This window comes from Rhodnius prolixus, unplaced genomic scaffold (assembly GCF_049639745.1).
Source record: "Rhodnius prolixus isolate KJV_2025 unplaced genomic scaffold, Rpr scaffold_1, whole genome shotgun sequence".
Taxonomy (NCBI): domain Eukaryota; kingdom Metazoa; phylum Arthropoda; class Insecta; order Hemiptera; family Reduviidae; genus Rhodnius; species Rhodnius prolixus.
The window spans coordinates 53871283-53895133 of record NW_027411581.1 but is presented as its reverse complement, the minus strand read 5'-3'; the positions used below and the strand labels follow the sequence as shown (position 1 = coordinate 53895133).

General features: G+C 33.2%; 1 protein-coding gene across 1 annotated transcript in view; it reads right to left on the bottom strand.

The window, feature by feature from the left end:
- The window catches only part of Balat (Beta-alanine transporter), a 260779-nt gene extending 240224 nt beyond the window's left edge, over nt 1-20555 (bottom strand). The window contains exon 1 of the mRNA XM_074143662.1: nt 20070-20555. Within this exon, the coding sequence (XP_073999763.1) occupies nt 20070-20266 (197 nt within the window). The 5' untranslated portion in view covers nt 20267-20555. The remainder of the gene's footprint in view (nt 1-20069) is intronic.
- Nucleotides 20556-23851: the final 3296 nt, after the last annotated feature.

The following is a 23851-nucleotide window of genomic DNA, read 5'->3' as shown; positions in this document are numbered from 1 at the left end:
CTGCCACTTAAGAAGTAAACAATGAATATTACTGAAAATTTTATCGTACTTCAGGGGCATGTGTACCAACATAATAAAAAAAAAAATTTACAATCAGACTCTCCAAACCCGCGAAATTTAAAAATTCCCGTTACTTTTTGAACACACCTCGTATGCCTGGATTTGATAGAGAACGTTAGAAACGGAAACAAAGAAATTCCAATAAAACTAATGATAATTTCCAATTATCAACTTTTTCTTAATTTCTCCATCCAAAATTAGCCGACCTAATATGTTTATTGTCCGTTTGGGATTGGACTACAAAGTTAAAAACGAAAAAACAAGAAGAAAATGGCAGGGAACCTACTGAATATTTTCAATTATTCCTTTTTTCTGAAACTCAACATTTCTAAACTAGCTGCCCTATGGTGTTACTGTACGCCGTGCTTTCTTATTGAATTTTAGAAATCGAAAATAAGGAATACCTGGTAAACTAATGAGGATTTTACATTTAGCACCTCTTTCAGAATCTCTAAATCCAAAACTGGACGACCTATGGTATAAACCCTGGCTTAGTAATTGAATGTCAAAAACAGAAAATAAGAATTCCAGTAAAAATAATGAAATCTTCCTTTTAACATTTCTCTCAGAAACGGTAATTCCTAAACTAGACGACTTATTCTGGTAAAGTCAACCTTTGGCTTTGAAATATACTGATACTATACGGTCACTCTTTTTACCATCTTGGTAACGAACAATTTCAACATTGATCTGTTAGTAGTGCACAAAGTACTGCACTACTAAATATTGCCATTATTATATGTTTGGAAAGTGAATGTAGATAACCCCTCTTCTCTTTAATGTATGGTTAGGAAGTAGTGTAATTGTGGAGAAGAAGTCTATGGATATTGAACTGTAGCATGAACCATGAAAGATGTGGGTACTAACATAGATCTTTGCAACTTTGTTATACCGACAGAGCTGGTGGATCATTAACTTAATATTTACAAAAAAAGAAAAAAAAAAAAGAAAAAGAAAAGATGTTTATAACAATTTTGGAAGAGCTATTGTTCAAACCAGTTTTTTTTTTGGAAAGAGTACTCCGTGGGAACATTCGGAGTTTTCCTCCCGACGAAGACACTTCTGGTTTGCGATCGTCCGACAAGTAATCAAGCTTTCTATTAATGGAAATTTAGCTCGACACTAGATGATATCTGCAAGTCCGAAAACAAGCAGGAATAAGAACGAATCAAGCCAGCTATATAATACGGCTCTGGAGACCTCACTAAATTTCAATAGAATATTGAATTTTGTTGCGGGCAGACTATCACACATTACTGGACCAGAAGCTCAGAACCTGTTACTCAGAATATCTTTCGGAGGTTGGTATATGGTTTTAAAAAGGATGCGATAATTGATAGTTTAAGAACCGTATTTGAGATTGCAGCACGCGATCCCCCCCTAACGAACAGAACATTACTGAATGCATCTACAGATTTGTAGAAATTTAAATTATTATCTAAATAGTATTTCTGTAAAATGCTTATGCCATGTATTTAAAACGCTACTTATATTCATTAACATTTAACATTTGTTTCGTCCACATGACTGGAGCAAACAAGTAGTGGAAAGCTAAATTACTCGAGCTGCATAACTTAAATTAGAAAAGGGTTGAGCTTTCATAGTGCAGCATTAAAATATGTACTTAAATGTTTTCAATTATTAAGAATTTTTTTTTTAATGTTCTATTTACTTTCCGCCATATTGTATTAGGGCATATTTATTGGGGCATTATTTTTACTATTCTTCACATTACCCAGGATTGTTCAACAGAACAACATGTGCGCAATTCTACTTTATTAAAGTCATGAAATAATTGTTTTCTTCCTTCCTTATCACTAAAGGTTTTTGCTTTATTCTATTGCTATTTCCATAGAACCAGTTTTGAGAGTCATTTTTAGTTTCCTTCTTACTTTATAATGGTATTAGCACTTAATTTCCGGCTGACTACCACCAAGCCGTCTGTTTTTTGTCTTCCTGTTTTCCATTCTAATGAATTTATATTATTATCAAAAAAATGTATTATTCAAAAATAATGAAGAGTAAAATTTATTATCATTATTATTATTGATCAGTGCAGAAGTCAAGTTTTAGAAACATGAATTTGTGAATTAAGTTACCAATAAGCTCCCCGGCGTGGAGCGTACACAGAGAATTTCCCAAAGTCAGTTTTAGGGACTTAGAAAACTCAGAATGGATTTTTCTAATAAAAGCTCGATAATTTTGCCCCTTTTTTTTAATATTTTCAGTTCAGCGTACAAATATTATCGTAAAAAAAAGTTGAAACACAAACACTCAGCTCCTTAAGATTTTGCTTAATTTATAGAGAACCTTTGTAAGACAAGCTCTGTTTGGGATTTAAATCTAAAACAGTAGAGGTAATTCATTTTCAGAACATTTAATAGGAAACCGAATAGAAACAAGGGAATGGAAATACAGAGACCTCTACAAGCTTAAAGAACATCACAGAATACTATCTCAACGACAACTAATTTACAACTTAATTATAAAACCACTTTGGACGGACCAGCAGAGAGATCGGCAATGCAGACTCCTGTTTAACCAAATCGAGCTTGTATAATCTCCTCCAATTATAACTCCAGGATGGGAAATTAACTCCCTCCAGAAGAAGTAAATCACCCGTCACTCATCTCCCTCTGCACTCCAATTATTATTACAATCCTAATTGAATAATCCTCTATTGAAATTACATTCTAGCACTAATCTTTTAAATGAATCCTGAAAAGATCTAGAAATTAGATTTGAAGATTCAAGATCGTTCATGTTTATTTCAAGTAGCGTTGCTAATTCAACTAAAATCTAGTCTGAAATGCTCAAAGAATCGGCCAAATTAGAGCAATGCTCTCTGTAAAAACACAGATGAACTTCCAGCATCAAATAATGACTGGCGATCTAGAAATGATCTTCATTTGGTTTTAAAATTCTTAACGAAGAGTTGGTGTATTACAAAATCTTTTACAAAATATCATACCGAATAGTTTTAATAACTTCATAAGAATTACATAAGGTCAGAAGAAATGGTACGTCTAGAACCATCAGCTTCAAAGCACCTTAATGATTCTCTAAAAATAATAATTAAACCATCTGGAACCAATTTACACGGAATCTCTTAAACATAAGCATTGGCTCAAAACAAATTACTAGAAGGCTAAAGGCTACACCAATCTAAAACCTAATGGACATTAATTGCTCTCCAAGAGAGAAAATAATTTTCTAACATTTACTATTTTCTGTACCCAACCATCTAAGACAATTGTTTGCTGGAAAAAGGTGATTCGGTAGAAAGAAAGAATGAAGAGTTAATCAACTAGGATAAGTGGATGGACAACCAAAAATGCAATTGTATCCGTTAGAGGTAAAACAAATATCTGACCATCTATAGTACTATCGATTTCTCAGATCTAATTGCAACCTTTTCTAGAATAAGCACTCAAGTTAAATAAGCCTCAGTACACAAAATAAGAAGTAATAGATAAATGACATTTAACAGCTGTTCATTTCCCATCTCTTAATTAAGCAGCAAAATTCAATAATCTTCTCCAAGTCTCTATAATTGATTTGAATTGCATGCTACGTCTCAAACTCAAATCGAATGTTCGGATTATTAAAACAGCTGGAGTTTGGTAGGTTGATTTATAAAATAGATAACTGTAAGGAGTTAATCTAAATAGACAGATCTCGGAAATTAAAAATAAATAAAAAAAAAAAGAAGTTAACTATCAAGTATGAACATTTTTCTTGAAATCTTACAGTTTAAAATTCGACTAAAAGAATAGTTTCAATATCATTTTGGACAGCTCGTCTCGACAATCATTAGAAATAGGGTAGAGCACTAACAATCCCCTCATGGTCAAGGATTAGGTAATAATCTTAGTACAGAGGATTAACCTCTGCTACCCTCCATCTAGAGCAATCTACTGGACAACTTCTCCTCGAAAGCTACCAGACATACTAGACTATACAGACAAACTTTACTTCCACAACTACCCATTACGATCTCTCTTCTCACCAATTTCCTGTTCTACTAAAGCTTCAAGTCCAACCAACCCATGCATCTAGTCCAACCTTGCTGAACTAGGTGAAAATTAACTGAGTTAATTAGAGACAGAAGTTAACTAATTCAGAGTTCGAGGACAAAGTGGAAATCTGACAGCCAGTTAACTACAGCAGCCAACAATGGAACAGAATCGAGAATTCACTCGATCCTTAGTTATTTTACCAACTACGATTCAGCAACTTCTACACGAAAAGCGTAGAGTTAGACGAATGTGGATGGCAAACAGATGCCCAAGCAAAAGGAATAAACTCAATATATTAACCGAAAAGCTTCACTGATGCATAGCTGACAAATTATCTTTATTCACTAAAATCTACATAAGAATAAGATGGATCTCAATGGACTACTCAACCATTACACAAATATGAAATACTCCAAGTACATAGAAAACTAATGGAACTCAAGTAAACCCACGAAGAAAAAGTTCACCTGTTCGGAAAACTCCTCAAGATTCAAACTCACGTCATTTGATACCCTTTTCACTCCCACACAGGTCATTAGACCACACTACCATTAAACGTTCCTCCTAAACACATCAACCCTGTAACTGTAAAGAAAACCTACACTATAACGGCCACTTAAAGATCCAGCATACGATCTCATTACTGCAGAACATTACGCCAACTACCATTTAAAGTAGAAATCTATATTGCTAACATCTACAACTCAATCCTACGACTGATTTATTTTCTAAAACAGTGAAAAAATTTAATTACAATTATGTTAAAGAATCCAAATAAACCAATTGACGTACCGACCGACATCCCGTAGATCTAGTAAGTTTTTACCCATTCTTCCTTAAACTGACGAAGCTTGTTAGTGATACACAACCTCAATTAGACAGTGTAGTTCCAATACATCAATTTGGCTTTAGGAAATCACTGACAACTATCAAGGTCTATCATAGACTGATTGACGAAATATCATCTTCTTTGGAAAGCGGTATTTATACATCGGGTGCAAATTTAAGGCTTTTAACTAGTTTACACAGTACCAATCATCATTTCAGATTTAAACAAGAGATTTTTCTTGAAGGATATTTTAGATTCCAATAGGCAGAGTTTTCGCTATAAAAAGAAGCGATGAATATTGTGCAAGTCTCCCCAACAATGTAGGAGAGTACGCGAGGAGGCATACTTTGACCCACAGTGAATTCCATTAACCGACATTCTGGCCTCGACTGACACTCTGCTTTCCACTTAGTTAAACGATAATATTTTCAAATCAAAATGGACGCTAGCGCCGCATCTAACAGTTAGTTTTCTAAATCTCTTACAAGAACAATTCATTCTCTGGAAGATTAGAATTGATGAAACGATCCGGCGACTTCACCAGAAGTAACAGTGATACGAAATGTACAAACAATATTTAACCTACCACGCGGAGGGCCCGGATTCGAATCCAGCTGCTGACCCTGTGTTTTCTTTTTCTAGGAGCTTCTTACGGCTCACTGACCGGTGATGGACAGTGTTATCTGTTACGAGAGAACACTGTCCAGATGGTGAGGCGCCTTAAATCATTAAAAATAAAAAAATAAAAACACCCACGTTCAAATCATCCCTTTACATTCATAACACACTATTTGTCATCACAAAGACATTCTGTTTAGACTCTTCTTAGACGTCAAGTTGGAATGTAGATATTTAGGACGTGCACTGACTCATAAATCCTCAAAAACTAGATATTTTTTACCTAATTAGTTTAGTTTAAACGACAAACGATGTAAACTAGGCAAGAAAAATAAACTAAACCTTTACAGAGCTACAATATCGTAAAAGTAACTTGGAAGTAGAGACATCAATTATAGGGACTGCCAAACTGACCTATCCCAAACAAATACAAAGATTTAGGAATCATTTTATAATGCCCCTATTACTTACTATATTCTACTGCTGATCTAAATATTTTTTTTTTTTTTCTTTTTTAAGAGACAATACTCTGGGAATGGGGGAGTGCTGGTTAGACTGTAGAACAGTGCACATCGTGTGCGTAGAAAATTGAAATATTCGGATGGTTAAAAGTGTGATAAAGTGCTGAAAATTTGTATAGATCAAGTTTATAGTGGCTCTGAAATCAGTGAAAAATTTCAACGAATTTTACTGAACAGTTCGTTCAAAATTAATTAATTAAAATTTATAATTGGATTGCATATTCAGGTATGTGATATGACGTATTGTGGAGTGGGGATGCTACTGCCTTTGTTATCTATAGTTGCAAATATTCTACAAATATTCGGACTACATACGCCACAGAATACCTTACAACAAAACTTATGATTTGTTTATGTTGACATCAGTCACATATTTATTGAACCCTTTGTTGTTGGAACAATTGAGTTTATGTAGAGAACCTTGTACAGTTATAGAAATAACAATAAAGAGGGATATAAAATAATAATACAATGGAAATATATTTTACTTCCAAAACTATATAAAATTTAACTGATACAAAAAATTATAACTAATTGGAAGAGTTTAATTTACTTAATGCCTAGCATATTTCAAAATAATTTATCCATAAATTGCTAAATTATTACCAAAAAAAAAAAAATAATAATAAAAAAAAAAAAAATAATAATAAAGAAGTGCAATACAAACAAAAATAAATACAACATAAAACAATGTCGACAAAAACCTTATTACAACAAGTCGGCGATCTACTAGACTCAAAGCTTGACTCACAATTTAAAAAACTTGCCAGTAAAGAGGACGTAAATAATTTAAAATCCTATATTGAAAGATTACTAGAAGAAAATAAATCCCTGAAGTTATGTGTTGATAAACTACAAGAGAAAAACAAAAATTTAGAGCAAAGAATTGAATATTTGGAACACATTCATCGAAAAAATAACTTGGTATTTATAGGATTAAACGATTCAAATGAGACAGGAAGAAAGCTTATATCTCAATTCTGTTACGATAATTTGGGCATTGAAATACTACCTGATGAAATAGAAAGAGTAATAAAAATAAAAATCCCAAATAAAGAAACGTATCTACACAGGGTTACATTTTGTAATAATCAAACAGTCGAGAAAATTTTAGGGAATAGCAAAAAACTAAAGGGAACCCAAGTCTACATTAATAAAGATTATACATTTACAATAAGACGCAAACGAAGAATGCTCTTCCGCTGCAGACAGGAAATGCTCCAAAAAGATAATAGTAAAAAAATTTTTATAAGAAATGATACCCTATTTGTTGACAATAAACAGTATTATTGGGACGAGGAGGCAAAATGTTTGAAGGAGAAGGAAAAAACACTCACATTGAAACAGGGTGATGCGGGGAATAGACTTGAACACACAAAAATGGAAGCATAGCAATTAGACGATTGTAAACAATTAAACAACAATCCCAGAGAATATAAATTCAAGGAAAAAAAAAGTTGTAACGACATTACTATTTACACATACAATTGCAGAACACTAAAAGAAAATATTAAACTCGAACAATTACTAGAAGAAATGCAAAACGTAGAGTGGGATTTAATGGGATTATCGGAAGTGAGAAGAGATGGAGAGCAATGTGTAAATATTAACAATAATATAACATTCTACCATAACGGGAAAGGAGTGGTGGGAGGTACAGGTTTCCTAATAAATAAAAATCAAGAGAAAAATATTATTAGTTATAAATCATACAGTGAAAGAATATCAAAAATTATCTGGAAGTTAGAGCCTAAAGTTGGAAAAAGAAGTAGATTAAAAATAATACAAGTGTACGCGCCCACCACAGCCTCTACAGAAGAAGAACTAGAAGAGTATTATGAGCATTTAAAGATGGCCCTAGATGAAGATATTTGCAAGTATACCATCATAATGGGGGATATGAATGCAAAAATTGGAAAGAATGAAGGCGAAAAAGCAACTGGAATGTTTAGTTATGGAGAAAGAAATGAAAGAGGTAAGCGTCTAGTTGAATTTGCCGAAAGTAATAAGCTATTTATTATGAATACATTTTTTAAGAAAAAAGAATCAAGAAAATGGACTTGGATTAGCCCTGATGGCCAAACTAAGAATGAAATACATTTTTTTATAATAGACAAAAAGGATATTGTACAAGATGTTGATGTGGACAACGGAATAAATACTGGTAGCGACCATAGGGCCATCAAAATGATACTGAAACCTGGGATAGAGAAAAAGAAATGGGAATATAAACCACGATATTTGCGGCAAAGTACTCAGATATTAAACAGTAAGAATTACGAAAGTATATTAAAAAAGAATTTGAAAATATATAGAAAGAGGGAAGATCAGGATGTCGAAGAACAGTTAAAAGAAATAGAAGAAGTAATTAAGAAAACAACATGTGAAGTAACCGAGGCTAGAGAAATCTGCAATAGACGGAACATACCGAACGAAATAAAGAAATTACTAGAAAGAAGAAGAAGGTTAAAAAGAACAGGGAAGGCAAAAGTAGAATTTGCTGAAATATCTAAGCTCATTAGAATTAAATGGAGAGAATGGTCAAACGAAAAGAAACTCAATGAACTGAAAGAAACAATAGATTCAGGAAAAAGTGTGAAACAGTGCATCAGACAACAGCAAATAGGAACAAGTAAAATGATATCAATAAAGGACGCAAACGGAAGAGTGAGAAGAGAAATAAATGAAATAGCAGATGTAATCTGTGAATATTATAAAAATTTATATAGTAGAGATGTGGGAGATAAAATAGAAGAAACTTCGTTACAAGAATGTTATACTGAAAATAAATGGGAAGAGGAAAAGGGCTTCCACGATTCTTGGTCTGTTCTAGAGGAAGAAATTCATCATGTAATACGTAACTTGAAAGAAGGCAAAGCAGGAGGAATTGATGGAATTACAAACGAAGAAATAAAGGCAGGAGGAAATGTTTTAGTAGGACTACTCTGTAAACTATTTAATACCTGCTTAGCAACGAAAACAATACCAGAAATATGGAAGAAAGGAAAATTGATACTGCTGTTTAAAAAGGGGGAGAGGCAAGAAATAAAAAACTACAGACCAATAAATCTTCTTTCAGTTGTCTACAAAATATTTATGGCTGTAATCACTAACAGAATAAGCGACACCCTGGAATCAGCCATAACACCAAACCAAACTGGATTCAAAAAAAACCATTCGACAAATGACAACATTTTAGTTATCCAGCAATTGATCAGGAAATCAAAAGACTACAACTTCCCGCTAATCCTGCTCTTCATCGATTTCGAAAAGGCCTTTGACCGTGTGAAAATAGATGTTACACTGAAAACACTGAAAAATCGAGGAATAGAAAAAATATACATGAATATATTCGAATGTATTTATGGAAAGGCCAAGTTGTTTTTTAAAATTGAAAATACTGGACGAGAAATAGAGATAAAGAGAGGCCTAAGACAAGGCGACGTACCATCTGCAAAAGTCTTCAATGTGATACTAGACGAAGCCTTTAGTAATATGGAATGGCAGGGGAGAGGAGTAAGAATAAATGGAGAATGGTTGAATGTCCTGAAATTTGCGGATGATATTGTATTGATAGGGAAGAGCATATTGGAAATAAAAGCTATGTTAGAAGACTTGATTAGAGAGGTAACAAAAGTAGGTTTAGCAATAAATGGGAAGAAAACAAAAATTATGTATTTAAATTGTGACGAAAATACTCAAATACTGAAAATAGGAGAAGAAGAGATAGAGAGTACTGATAGTTTTATTTACCTGGGGCAGAAAATCACAAAAGAAGGAGAATGGGAAGAAGTGGTAAGAAGATGCAGCTTAGGATGGTCAGCATTTAATAAATATAAACATCTGTTTCGATCCAAGGTGGAAATAGAGCACAAGGCAAAACTACTCAGAACATGTGTGCTGCCAACTATTATATATGGTTGTGAAACATGGACCTTAAGTGCAAAAATAATAAAAAAACTAAGAGTGACAGTGAGATCGATGGCAAGAATAATGCTAGGAATTACTAGAAAGGATAAAAAAAAGAAACAGTGGATAACAGAACAATCACTTCTGGTGGATGTCGGTAAAATAGTGACAGAAAGAAAATGGAACTGGGCAGGGCACATAGTAAGAACAAAAGATGAGAGATGGTCCAAAAAAAATTATAGAATGGTATCCCAGAGAAATGAAAAGAAAACGAGGAAGACCATCCCGCACCTGGGAAGAAGAGTTTAGAAAAGTTTGTGGGGGAGTTACCTGGATGAGAGTAGCTAGAGATAGAAGAGAATGGGAAAGATTGAAAACCGTGTATTCGACAGTGTGGCTATACCAGGACTAACTCAAGTTATTAAATCAAATCAGTGTAAAGTAAATAGGTGATGATAAAATACAAGAGTGTAAAGAGATAATAAGTGAAATAAGTAAAATTTATGAAAAATTCAATATATAAGTAATTTAAATGTATTCATGAAATTGAATTATAAATATGATTTGAATGTAAATAGGAGTAAAAATCAGTTCAATTAAATCAAAGCTAAAAAATGTACATAATAACAGGAAAGAAAAAATTATTTTATTCTGCAAAAAGGGACTTAACTTTATAATTTCTATTTTTTCACTTTATTGTTTATCTAACACATTTAACTAGAGTATTAACAGCACTCTAACCTTTAAAGGTGCCACGGCTGTAAGCCGATTTGTTTATGTATTAGAACTGTGTAAAAAAAAAAAAATGAAAAAAAAATGTCAATTTGTAAATCAAAACAATAAATGGCTATTATTATTATTATTATTACTCTGGGAATGTTTAAAATATTCCACAACAAACTGCGCACACATACCACGAGAGAGCACCATACATCATCAACATGTCCTCCTTTCTAACTAATGTGTAAAGGAAGATTCACTTGAAATAAGAAAAAAGTGAAATGAAACCTTTTTTTCTTACCCTTCCTTTTCATTTTGTCATAAATTAACGATACCTTTATTTAAATGACAAATACAATAAATTACATGTTGAAAGATTACTTTCCTACGCGCGCTTCTGAGTAAAAAACAAGATAGAAAAAAGCTATTTTGATACTGATAAGATAGATCGCCGGCTCTTTAGAAGTGGAATTGAGAATGTAATCTTCTTCTGCAGAATGAATATTAAAAAACAAAATAGAAAAATAAAACAATTTCATTATGTTAGCAGATACATTTACAATAGAGGAGATACTCGTATCTTACTAAACTTATATTGGGGTAAAGACTGTCTGGTATGAATTTATCTTAAGAGGAAGTATATTGCTACGATTTAAAAGTGTACTAAATTTGAATTCGGTTACCCACGAGGAATTCATGGTACTGACCATAGAGCTAACTCCTTTCTTATTGTTTTCCTTAAAACGCTATTAGTTCTGCGTTAGTTTCTTAACTAATAATTTAGATTAATAACTGATGACGATATACTTCCATTATATTTTGGTGAAAATGTAAATTATTGAAGCCAATTATCTCTTCATTTTTAGTTTAAATTCAAATTTCCAGAAAATTATAGAGAAATTCGTGTAAATTTCACACAATTTTTTGTTTAATTGATTGGAGCTGGTGACAGTAGACACACCAACCCTGAAATGTAAAAGTATTACTTTCTAAACTAGCCCTGAAGATGACCTAGTCCCTAACTCGAAAGCTCGGCAAAATAAATTTTACTAGACTGAAATGGCAATTATTTTTTCATCCTAAGAGAAATAAAAAAACATTTGTGCAACCCTAATGATAATTGTTGTTTTGTTTTTTTCAGGCGCATCAAAATCTCAGGTTAGGGACAACACTATTCATCACCGGGCAGTGAGCCGTAAGAAGTTTCTAAGAAAAGAAAATCTAAGAGTAAACAGCTGGATTCGAACCACTAAAAAATTACGGTCTACAAAAAAATAAATAAATAAAATAAAAAGCAAAAAACAGAGCAAGCAGTTATGTTTTGAAGGAAATATCCAGAAATTGTAAATAAAAAATAAGAATAAATAGGTAACCAAACACAAAGTTTTCTTTTAGGGAAAGTAGAACAATTGTATTGATTCAGTTCCTTTTCAAAAACAATAAAAACAAACGCTCTCCTCAGTTTCTGAACAATCAAAGCCACCGAGCACAAAAGATAAACTTTAAAGAAACAGGGAAAATGACAGAAAAATTTAGTAACTTTTTTTCTGTAAAGGAACAAAATTGGCTTTGTCCAAATTCTATACCTTCTTCCAGTCTATGAATCACAGTAACAGTTACAGGAGATTCGATCGCAAATATAAAATAAACGAAAATTTGCAATTTAATATTTTTTATTGTTTCAATTTAATCGAAAAAAAACACTATTCAGTATCAGTAGAACTTTGCCAAAAAAAAGGAAAAAGTCGATTTACACCAACATAGAACAAATTGGGTTCTCGGGGTCGAAGGAATTTGACTTATGTCGTTTTTGTCTCATTATAATCAGATAATTATCAATGGTATAGATTCTACCAGTAAGAGATGATTATTTTGGGACGGTAATTTGTGAAATATTCTGTTGACCAATGCCTACTTGGCATGATGTTCGGTAAATTTAGTCAATTTATTAAAAATACTCGTCTGCTTTTTTCGTTCACACACCAGCCGCCGCTCCGTGGACTAATGGATTTAGCGTTAGACTAGTGTTTGAGAAGTTAGCCTTGTCCAGCTTAAGTCCAGGTTTCTTATTGTCTTAAAATATCATTTTTAACACAAGTCACGATTCGAACTTAAAATGGGTTATTGCGATGTTAAAGTCTCCAGACCGAATTAATGTAACATTACTTTATATCTATCTTTGTAGAATATGATATGAGTGCCTATAGCAGTGATGGCGAACCTATGACCCACGGGTCAGACACTGGCCCGCGCAGGCTTTTTCACTGATCTACAATCGCTAGGCAACCATTTGTTTGTTTACGCGGGTTGATTTAGATTTTCTAATTGTGTGGATAATTTATATTCTATCTGTATTTTTTTTCAATCACGCATTGACACAAATCAATTTAAATGCTACCTATAACCTTTAGTTTGTTCATTACAGTTCTAAAACGCAAATGACCGACAAATGCTTTTGTAGTATTTGAAATAAAGCAAAAGTTTTTACAAAATATCAAATAAAATGTATAATTTTACTCATATTTTGTTTGTTAAAAAAATCGACAACCCAAAGCAAATAACCATATTTAGATTTTTCTTCAGATAAAACACACTTTTGTAAGTGTCAGTTATGTTTGTAAAAAGAGACTTCCATAGCACTTGTTTCGGTCCCGTTTTACCCGTTAAGCCAACTGAATTTTAAAGATGTTTAGTTTTGAAAATATTCAGTTTAAAGTTTTTAAACTTAACTCTCGTGCAAATGGGCTTTGAGCCCAAATGGCCCAAGAGCTAGTTCTAACAAAAAATGAACAAAATTTGACCCTCGTCTTAAAAAGGTTCCCTGGCTTATAGTGTTCATGGCAAACACTAAATGCCTTATTCTTGTTTAATTGTGTCTGTTTATTATTGTTTATAAAATTGCAATTAAAATTAGGTTTCATGGAATTCCATTAACTATAATTTATTTTGCATGTTATTTTATGTAATTGAATAACGTGACTTATGTTTAGTTTGCACCTTTAAAGTGTTATCATATCTGTTAGATATCAAGAGTTCTCATCAATTTATGGAAAAAGTAATGAACTTTGAATAGATGTAAATAAATTTACCGTAGCTGTGGAATTATATTTCCCACAGCAGCTAAGACTACTTTTAAGAAGAAGAAGAAGACAAAAAAGTAGTCTTGAAGCTTTAAAAAATTATCTCCGGTAAGTTTAAGCTGGTACAAAGTTGCAGCCCAATAAGTACAATCCCCTAAATAATCAACTTGGAAAGAAGCCAAAAAATAAAAGTGACAGGAATTTAGTCGGATAAGAGACAGGAATTTAGTCGGATAAGTAGAATATAAAAAGTTCCTCATTTCCTAGAGAATTAGAAAAACTGAAAATCGTCTTCCTTAAATTTTCGTTTTTGAGAGATATTCAATTAAAATACACAAATTTTATTGTGATTTTTTTTGAAATTATTTAAACAATTTTCACTTTTGGTATCAAATTATTTAAATATTGATTTAAAGCTTTATTTGCAATTTTTTTCTATGAATATTTGACTGAGGGCACTTCTAGCAAAGAATGGTAGGAAGTCTTGCCTCTAATGAGCTTTTTCCATGTGATGTAAGAATTTACAAACGATATAACGTTAGCGACAATTGATAAGTTTAAAAAATTCAGAGTTTGAACCTTTGAACCTTGTGATTTCTAGTAAGAATAAGTAGTGTGCGAGATTGCATTAGTTCTATCTTTCGGTTTAGACAATAATAGCAACAAATAAAGGACAGCAAATAAAGGAGGATATTTGCGGTAAATACTCAATTCCAAAAGTTTGATCATCGCAACACTCTCCCACACTAAGATTAAAAGTAAATTAAAATGTAGAGTGCCAAAATTCTTGAAAAGCTTTTAAAAAACAAAATTCCCAAAAGGTAGTTGCAATAGGTATTCTCTCAAGTTGTGAAAACTATGGAATGACTAGCGCAAACATAGTTATCTTAGTCTTAATATTAAAATGATTATTGTCACTTCAGTTTTCAAACTACAAATAAAGTGGGTAAAAGAAGCAAAAAGAAAAGTCGTAAAGAAAAACATGATTGTTTGAAATAATAAAATAAAACGGATCTTACATAGTACAAGAGTCTGAAGCCACTTTTATTTGAATTCCATTCTAAGATTTGAGAGGAGAGGGAACTACAGTCAGGTCGAGTTCTCTTTTGAAAGGAATTTTTATACCAAACTGGTAGTTTATAAATTCTGGTTTGAATGTCTTTCTTTATTTTACCAATATTTACGTAGTAAATTCTCCCGGAAATTGGCCTTTTTTAGTTGTAAGAAAAACAATTTAGGCTCAGCAAGGCCAACTCAATTCTCAATGTTTACTTCCAACTTTAACTTAAATCGATTTTCCTCAAATTTAAGACATACATATCATTCCAATTAAATATTAAAAGGCCGCATATTCTTGGAACTGCCTCCCAAAGAAGTTCTCGGGCAAGTTTCAAACAAGGAAACATAGATTAAAGCTGTCTGGTTGGACAGTTTTATAAGGGCTGAGTCAAAAACTGCACAAAAAGGTTAACGTTGAAAAACAGTTTAGAACCAGTACCAAAAACAACATGGGAATACCAAAAATGCTAATTTTGAGCCAATAGACAATTAGAAGTTACATAAAAAGGTCTAGATACCCATTCCAAAAAACAATTTGGGGATACAAAAAAAGAATGATTTTTAAACTTAAAGTGTAATAAAAATAAAAGACTGGAAAATACATCAAGAAAGATCAATCTAAAAAGATTTAGAAATCAATTCCAAAAAACCAATTGGGGAAACCAAGAATGCTAATTTAGAACTTATATTCGACTAAAACAGAAGATCTAAGAAACTTCAAAAATGCTTAGAAAACCATTAGGAGAAACAAAAACGCTAATTTAATACTTATAGTCGAATAACAAGAAAAAATCAAATACATAATATTGGTTCTAAAACAATTCAGGAAAACGAAAATGTAAATTTAGTATTTATAATCTATTAAAACAATATATAAAAAAATAAATTAAAACGGAATAGATTTCAATTCCAAACCATGGGGAAACCATGAATGACAATTTGGAAATTTTAGTCGATTAAAAAAAGGGTATAGTATACATCAAAAATGTTTAGAAACCAATTCCGAAAAACTAGTTGGGGAAAACATGAATGCTAATTTAGATATTATAATCGAAGAATACATTATAATATTTCCAAAAACACGAAGAAACCAAGAATACTAATTTCAAACAAATATGTAATCAATTGCAAACAAAAAAGAAAAGAAAGGAAAAAAAAAAATAAATAAAAAGAGTGATAAACAAAATACATTACAAATATTTAGAAATCAATTACGAAAAAAAATTGGAGGAACCTAAATGCTAATTTTGAACCAATAGTCAATGTCAATCTGGAAATACGTAGTAGCTAGAATGAGCAGAAAATCTGTTTGATTTGGCTGTTACTGCCGATATCTAAAACACAGCTAGATTATACACGTTGAGTCGCCCTAATTTGTCACATTACACCCTAATACAGTAACTACAGTTACTACAGTCTATTATCGGCTCCTCCCCCCTTCTAGGGGAGCAACCACAACAACAAAAAATCTCTTCTTTGAATGTAACATAATTAGCGTGAACCTGTTTTTGTAACGTTTAGTATTTATTTAACCAAATTGGATACCTTGACAATTTTTGTAAAAGAATGTCTTTAATGCAGATTTTTGTGGTAAGTGATTGTGATTGTACTAGCAGATCTGTGAGTTACATTTAACTTTAAATTGCCCTTATACAGGTTCTAATGAGGTTAGACAATGAGGGAGGCCAGACAATGTTGATCCGCAAGCCAAAGGAAAGATAATGGCTAGCCAGAACTTTGTCTATAAATTACTAAATCATCTCTATTCACTGAAATAGCCAACACAAGTTTCCCATTGTGGGAAATCTAGCCTGTGAGTTCCTCTTCTTAAAATATCTTTGAAATTATTAAACCACAGGCCTCCCATTTGATTGTTATTATAAGCTTTATAATTAACTTTTAAAACATTTTAATTGTCTTCAATTTTCTAAATAATTAGATAAATTTGGTTTTGACAGTAAAAGTAATTTTGAAGATAGTTGTTAGAATATTGATTAATGATGTTACTTTATTTTACTTTGATCTTTTGATGGAAAAATAACTTGATTTTATCATTTTATTCGTTCCTATCTTAAACTTAAAGAAACCTTTACTACAAAAGTTTTATTTAATATTTTAAAGTAAAAAATGACAAAAAAAAGTCAAAGAAAATTATAAGTTCAGACTATTAAGTAGGAGATCCCAGTAGGATCTCTCATCAGCTTGTAGGTACTTAATACAGTAAAGTATGTGCTTACGACGCCGTCTGCAACAAATTTAGCAGTTAGATATTTAGCAGTGGCCTGCAAAAAATGCAATGGCTTTACATTTTTATATAAAAAAAAAGGGTTTCGACTGAAATCTGTCCTCAGAAATTTCGACATTAAACGACTGTTGCGATTTTCCTGATGTTAACAACGACCCAAGCGATGATTTTACCCTCTAATTATTTGTATGCATATAAAGCCCATCATTTTTAATTGCCTCTTTTTGCCCTATTAAGGATGATTTTAAGAATTTTTAAGGAAAATAAGTTTCTTTCTGAAGATGTCCCTTCGGTGCAATTGACTGTTTAATATCAAATAATTTTAAAACATAGAAGAATTGCCAATATGGAGAAAATCGCCTAACTAGAATATTTCCACATATTATGGACTCTTCAGAAAGTAAACAATATGAAGAATGTCCCAGAAAAGTGTGATGCCTTTAAAAACTCCATTAGGAAAGTGATAAATACTATTTTCGTAGCAACTCTCCCCTAAACTTAAATAATAAATTTTTTTAACGATGAACACAACAGAGTTTATTACTCAACCGCTTAGTCTAACCAGAAAAACCTCATTTTTCTTATTGGGGATTTTCCTCTCCTCATTATCATCCCCAAAAAAATGAAAAGATAACCGTCTGTCTGACCTGATAGTTGCCAATTAGTTTTATCATAACTCACAATCTTAAGAGTCCAGTTCTACTTCTTTTAATTTATTTTATTTGACTGCAAGTTTAGGTTCTTAAATTGTAACCTCAAATTCATGATACCACAACGACCAAATGTTTGCGGTTGCAGCCGAATGACCCTCAAATTGTTACACAGTTAAAACTTATCCAGAATTACAGCCTTTGGTTTTATTATCATTATTAATTTAAAGTACGTCTACATCTGAGGGCATTAGCGCCAGTAACCATACATTGTTTTTTTCGTTAAAGGCAACATTGACCATCATCGCACTGTGGGCTGTAAGAGGCTTGTCTAGAACCTGGTATCACAACAGTTCAATGTTTGCTCAATATTATCGTTATATTCGTCAAATTATTTTCCTTTAAAAAAGATTTTTTTGCTTTTTTTTCTTCACTAAACAATGAGCTTATCTCTTTCGTTCATTTTTTTTTCTTTTTTGTTACATTAAAAACCAAAAAGTGGATCAGATATCACAGATATCAGATATCATAGTAAAATACAGTCTGGACAGAGGGTTAGCTCACTTTAGATAAACTTCATGTAGAACTTTAAAAGATAAAATTAAATAACATTTTCCACATACCTGACAGAAATAAATGGAAAACTGTTTTTATACATATCTGTATTTATCACTTTCCTAATGGAGTTTTTAAAGGCATCACACTTTTCTGGGACATCCTTCATATTTGTTTACTTCCTGGAGAGTCCATAATATGTGGAAATATTAAAAATGAGGAGAGGAAGTAACAAGTAAATTTCCCGTGAAGCTTTCTTACTGACTGCGAGTAGATCTTTCGGTTTCAATTAGCACACATTCCTCCCAAGAAAGTTGGAGATCCTTTGAAAGCTTCGTTTTCAATTAGTTCCAATTAATATCATAGACAACTAGAAAACTAATTATATAAGAATCAATTTTGATTTTCTGACCTGACTGAAACTACAATAGTTTATTTGAATAACTTAACTCAAAAAGGTTACAAAATATACAAAGATAGAAAAGAGACCAATATCGAAATTGGTAACCTATCTAACTAATAAACAATTCTTTTCGAAAACGAACGAAGATAAGCAACGGCTATCCTTTGTGGACCTCATTCTTCTAAGCACTAATCTCACAGGAGAAAGAATGAATCTGTGCATGTGCAGGTGGCTGCGAAAACACTCAGCCTTTAGTAAAGTTACAGAACGAACGGGCACCTTTTTTCTTTTATTTGCAGAATAACAGAAAGCAAAAAGAAAGTTTTAAATTTTAACTATTTAAAAAGGAATTGTAGGTGGACATTAACTACTTTTTCTAACAGTTTATGCAATTAAATTATATTAAAACTAGGAATTTATACTATAAAAATTGACTGATTGGATATTTTGATCGCTAAAGTTACAGTCAATTCTCCTGGTGATTCAGTAATATTTTACATCATTAAAGGGTTGGTAGGTCTTCTGTCTTGTCTGTTCATGGACTCTTGTAATTACTGTTCATGAACAGACAAGACAGAAGACCTACCAACCCTTTAATGATGTAAAATATTACTTTGTAAATTTGCCCTGAAGATGACCTAGTCCCTAGGTCGAAAGCTCGGCATAATAAAAATATATCATGATTGAAACTGATAGTTATTTTTTCATCCTATTGAAACTATAATGTTGCAGCTTCCCACGCTTTTAAAGGTTGAAATATTTGGCTCATGTACATATGTAAACAGCATAAACATGCGTAAAAGCTAATTTTACGGACTCAGGTGGCAAAAGAATATTTTTGATGAAAAACCCCAGTTGAAAATATATGCAATCACAATAGCTTTCCTTATTCGAAATAATAGAAAGTAAAAATTCTTAAAACGCAGTATTTTTAAAATCATAATTTTTAAATAATCTGAGAAGAAATTAATTTTATTAAAGGATTAAAAAAAAGTCGTTTTCCAGTAGTGGATAGCGCTTTTAACTACAGTTCGTCTAAGTCAATCTTTTGCCTAAAATAACGGACAACATTGGCAGGAGGAATAGGAACTGAGCGGAGGAAGAGTGATGCGAAGGAGAGTGAAAGTAATGACTTGAGATTTGGTTGCATTCAAGTTGATTTTCCATTTTTTAAACCATTCCTCACGAGAAAAGAGGTTGGTATGGAGGTTTCTGAGAGCAATAACTGATCAACGTGAGCAGAAAGTCTAGCTGTACCATCTGCATAAGTTAGAAGGACCAATTTCTGGATGATTTGGTATGTCTGCTATGTGTAGGATAGGTCCTAAGATGCTTGCTTGTTTACCGCTTCAGCTAAAAATCAGATTAAATATAGCTGTAAATAGAAGAAAAATATCTGACCTTAAATTTTTTGCGATTAACGGATGCAAATGCGCCAACGAGGGCGGAGTTCGACAAGTGTAAGATGGACTGCTGCCCATGAACAGTTGTGAATACGCATGGAAACCGCACGGTAGAACACAAGGTAATAACACTAGGTATAACAATAAATTCTGATAAGTGGAAGATTCGCCCACATAGGCCAAAGCTTCGTCCATTTTGACGCGCTATTTTCGTATTTTTTTTTTAACTTCGTTATTTAATATTTTGTTGACACTACATAAAAATTAATTAATTCTCACCTAAAGAAATTTTACCATTAACAAAATTCAGTAATTTCAATTTTTACATACGTACACATACGAGACATACGTACGAAATGTTAAAACAAAAAAAGAAAATAAAAGTCCTTTACTTATGTCAACCGGAGAAAAGAGCACGCGGTACTGGCCCTGGTCGCAGACTAATACTCAGCACCAGAGCTCTTCAACTCCCGCACAGAAGTAAATCGTTCTCCCGCGCAGCACACACATTTTGTAGAGCCGTATTTGGCGCTCTCAAGATCACTATAGTAACGGGTAAACTGAAGTTTCCCGCCTAGAGATGAATTGTTTTCTGACGAACAAGATCACTTTTAGACATTAAGTTTTCATACTGAGATCTTGAGTTTGGGGACCTACGATCTACTGATTCAAACACATCACTCGCATGACTTTCTCTTATAGTTGTAAGCACAACTAAACACATTTTGGGATTTCAAAAATGCTGTGAATAATCAAGGATTTCTTTTGCCCATGACCCAGCGCCTAAAATTGGGCAGGCCATCATCTAAGGTCATTGGCGTCCAGAGTTTTTTTCAGAGCACAGCCATATCTAAAAAGAGTTCTATAAAGACAATAATGTTCATCACCGGACAGTGGAGCTATAAGAAGCTCCAAGGAAGAGAAGAAGCCGCTGGATTCGAACCAGGAATCTCCGCGTCGAAATCCATGGGCTTATTGATTAAACAATATCAGATTTCAAGTTGCTGTTCCTCCTTAGAGATGGATTTAACGTTTTCACTGAAAATTTCGATTAAGTAGATTTTACTAAATATGTGTGTGGGCGTGTGATCGTAGACTCAAACATGGGAAATCGCTGAAGTTTCTAATTCGATATTTCGACTTAGAGTCACTAGCGGGCGCACCAATAAGATTTTATCTCATTCGGCTAAATGTTCTGTTCTAAATGCTCAATCAATCCTCTGTCCTCAATCGATTTTTCAGTTTTTAGCATTTTTTTTTTAATGAATAGCATTTAAACATAGTATAATCTCTGCACTTGAGTAGAACTCATTGACGTATTATTAAAGACGTGAAATCATAACTTTAAAAACCAAATAAAACAATGGGTATCCCTCTTGAACATTTTGAAGTTTTTAAATCCAGAGTTTGTGAATGAGTTAGAATCTTTGATAATTGCAGTACGAGATAGTCGTGTGAGTATTTACATTAAATTATTTAAAAAGGAAAGCCTAATTGTTTGTGGTCAGTGTGTCCACCAATAGAATTAAAATAAAACAACCTTTGAATTACGACCAATTAAAAACAATAGAGTAATTGTTGTCGCTAACAGCTTGATTAGTTTAGTCCAATACAACGGCAGCGTTGTGATTTGAAAGGATTCCGAAGGGTGAGGGAATGTGCCAATCAAGAGTTGTCAATTGAACATAATTAACGCACAATACGACTACAACATTTGAACATCCTCCATGTTTGAATTTAAAGGCCAATAAAGAGGGAATTCAGTAATACATGAACGCGCACCAATAAAGCCTGAGCCGCTTTGACAGACGAGCGTTTATGAAGCTGAAATATCGATCGCTAAGCGTGGCGTTGCGAGATTAATGAAAATAGAAAATAGAACTTTATTCATAAAAAAAAAAGTAATAATGAGGAAAATCTCTTTATTTTCTTTCCGCTTCAACTGCTTACGCCATCAGCGTCTAATTAATATTATTATATTGGTTTTATATTCTTATTTTTGGCCAAGTGATCGGCAAAATGATGCGACAATATCTCGCCGCCTTAGGCAAGGGAGGAATCTAATACGAAAGGAAAGGAAAATAATCTAGTTCCTCAGCCGAAGATTGGCCAGCAGGGTCTCCCGAATAATTCTACTCGAGTGCAGGAGCTCAGCTTGCTGCATATCGGCTGTAAGCGCTTCCTGGGTTCCGTGTTTGCTCAGCTTCATACTCATAGAGTTCGACTTTACTCTGGACAGCATCAACGGAACAATTTCCTCTGCTGCTAAATTTTCTCACTTCTTGGTTCTGAAGATGTTGAACATGCCAATGATTAAAACCTGGCCACGACTCTTGTCGAACCATATATTACATCTATCCTGATGCTAGTTACTTTGTGGTCCGTGAGGAAAACTCTGCCCCAATACGTATGAGTGATGTTGGACCAATTTGTTTGGCCAATCCCAACTTTCTGCAATACTATTATTATTATATTTTAATTTATTTTATTTTACATCTATGAGAATACAGATTTGTACAATATAGATGGAGAGTGGTAATGTGACTTACATTTTATTTAAATTACATCTCAAAAGTATTAATATTAATTTTTATAAATTTAATAATTGATAATAATAGAAAACAAAAGATAACTGTAAAATACAAAAATGAAAAGCATTAAATTCGAGAAAACATAATAAAACAGAAATATCCTTTTTTTAAAAAAACTAAAACTATATACATATAACAAAGATTTCCTAAAATCTAGCCAGTCAATAATAAATTTATGGACATCATACTATGAAATTTGTTTTTAATAATTAGTACATTTTCAGCAGTTAATGGAATATATTTGGAAAGGTACTTTTGCCTCATTACACTGTAACCCGGACAACTGATAAAAATATGGGCCAAGTTCTCTGTTTCATAATTACATAGCTGACAAAGTTCAAGGCTGGTTTTTTTTTTTTTTTTTTTTTTTTTTTTTTTTTTTTTTTTTTTTTTTTTTTTTTTTTTTTTTTTTTTTTTTTTCTCAGCACTACTTCAGGCTAGGCTCCTGTTCCTTACCCACTAGGGGTTATCCTCCTCTCCATCCATGTCTCTTCTTTTAAGGGTTAGAACTGCCCTTGTAAACATCGCCACAGCATTCCACTGCGCCCTGCCAGAGAGCATTATGCTTTGGAAGCGCTCAGGAACCCATTGACCCACTCTTTCTTCCAGATCTCTTCTGATACGACCCCATCTTTCGCACTCAAAGAATGTGTGATGGGCGTCATCTCTTATTCCTGAACAGTGGGGGCAATTTCCCACCGACCGCTTCCCGATCTTCCGGAGAAACTCCCGGAAGTAACCATGGCCACTGAGGAGCTGGGTGAGGTAGTAATCTACCTCACCAAAACCTCTACCAACCCAACTTCTGACATCTGGGAGCAAAACTGCCGTCCATCTGCCACGAGTTTCCCCAGCCCACGCATCTTGCCACGCAGCCATTGTGCGTTCTCGCTCTTCTCTGTAGGCTGCTGCTCTATCGGCCTCCCACCTTCTTTCAAAGAGCCGTTTCCTCTCACCGGCCAGTAGCGCCACGGGAATAACTCCCGCGATCACCAAAATGGCCGGTTCAGAAACTGTTCTGTAAGCGGAGGCAATCCGTAACGCACCAACCCTCTGTACCCGCGCCAGTCTCTTTCTGTATACCTCCTTCTGGAGCGCGTCCGCCCAGATCTCAGCCCCGTATAGCAGTAAGGAGTGCGCTACTCCCATTAGCACCATACGGGTATGAGCCCTAGGGCCCCCTACGTTA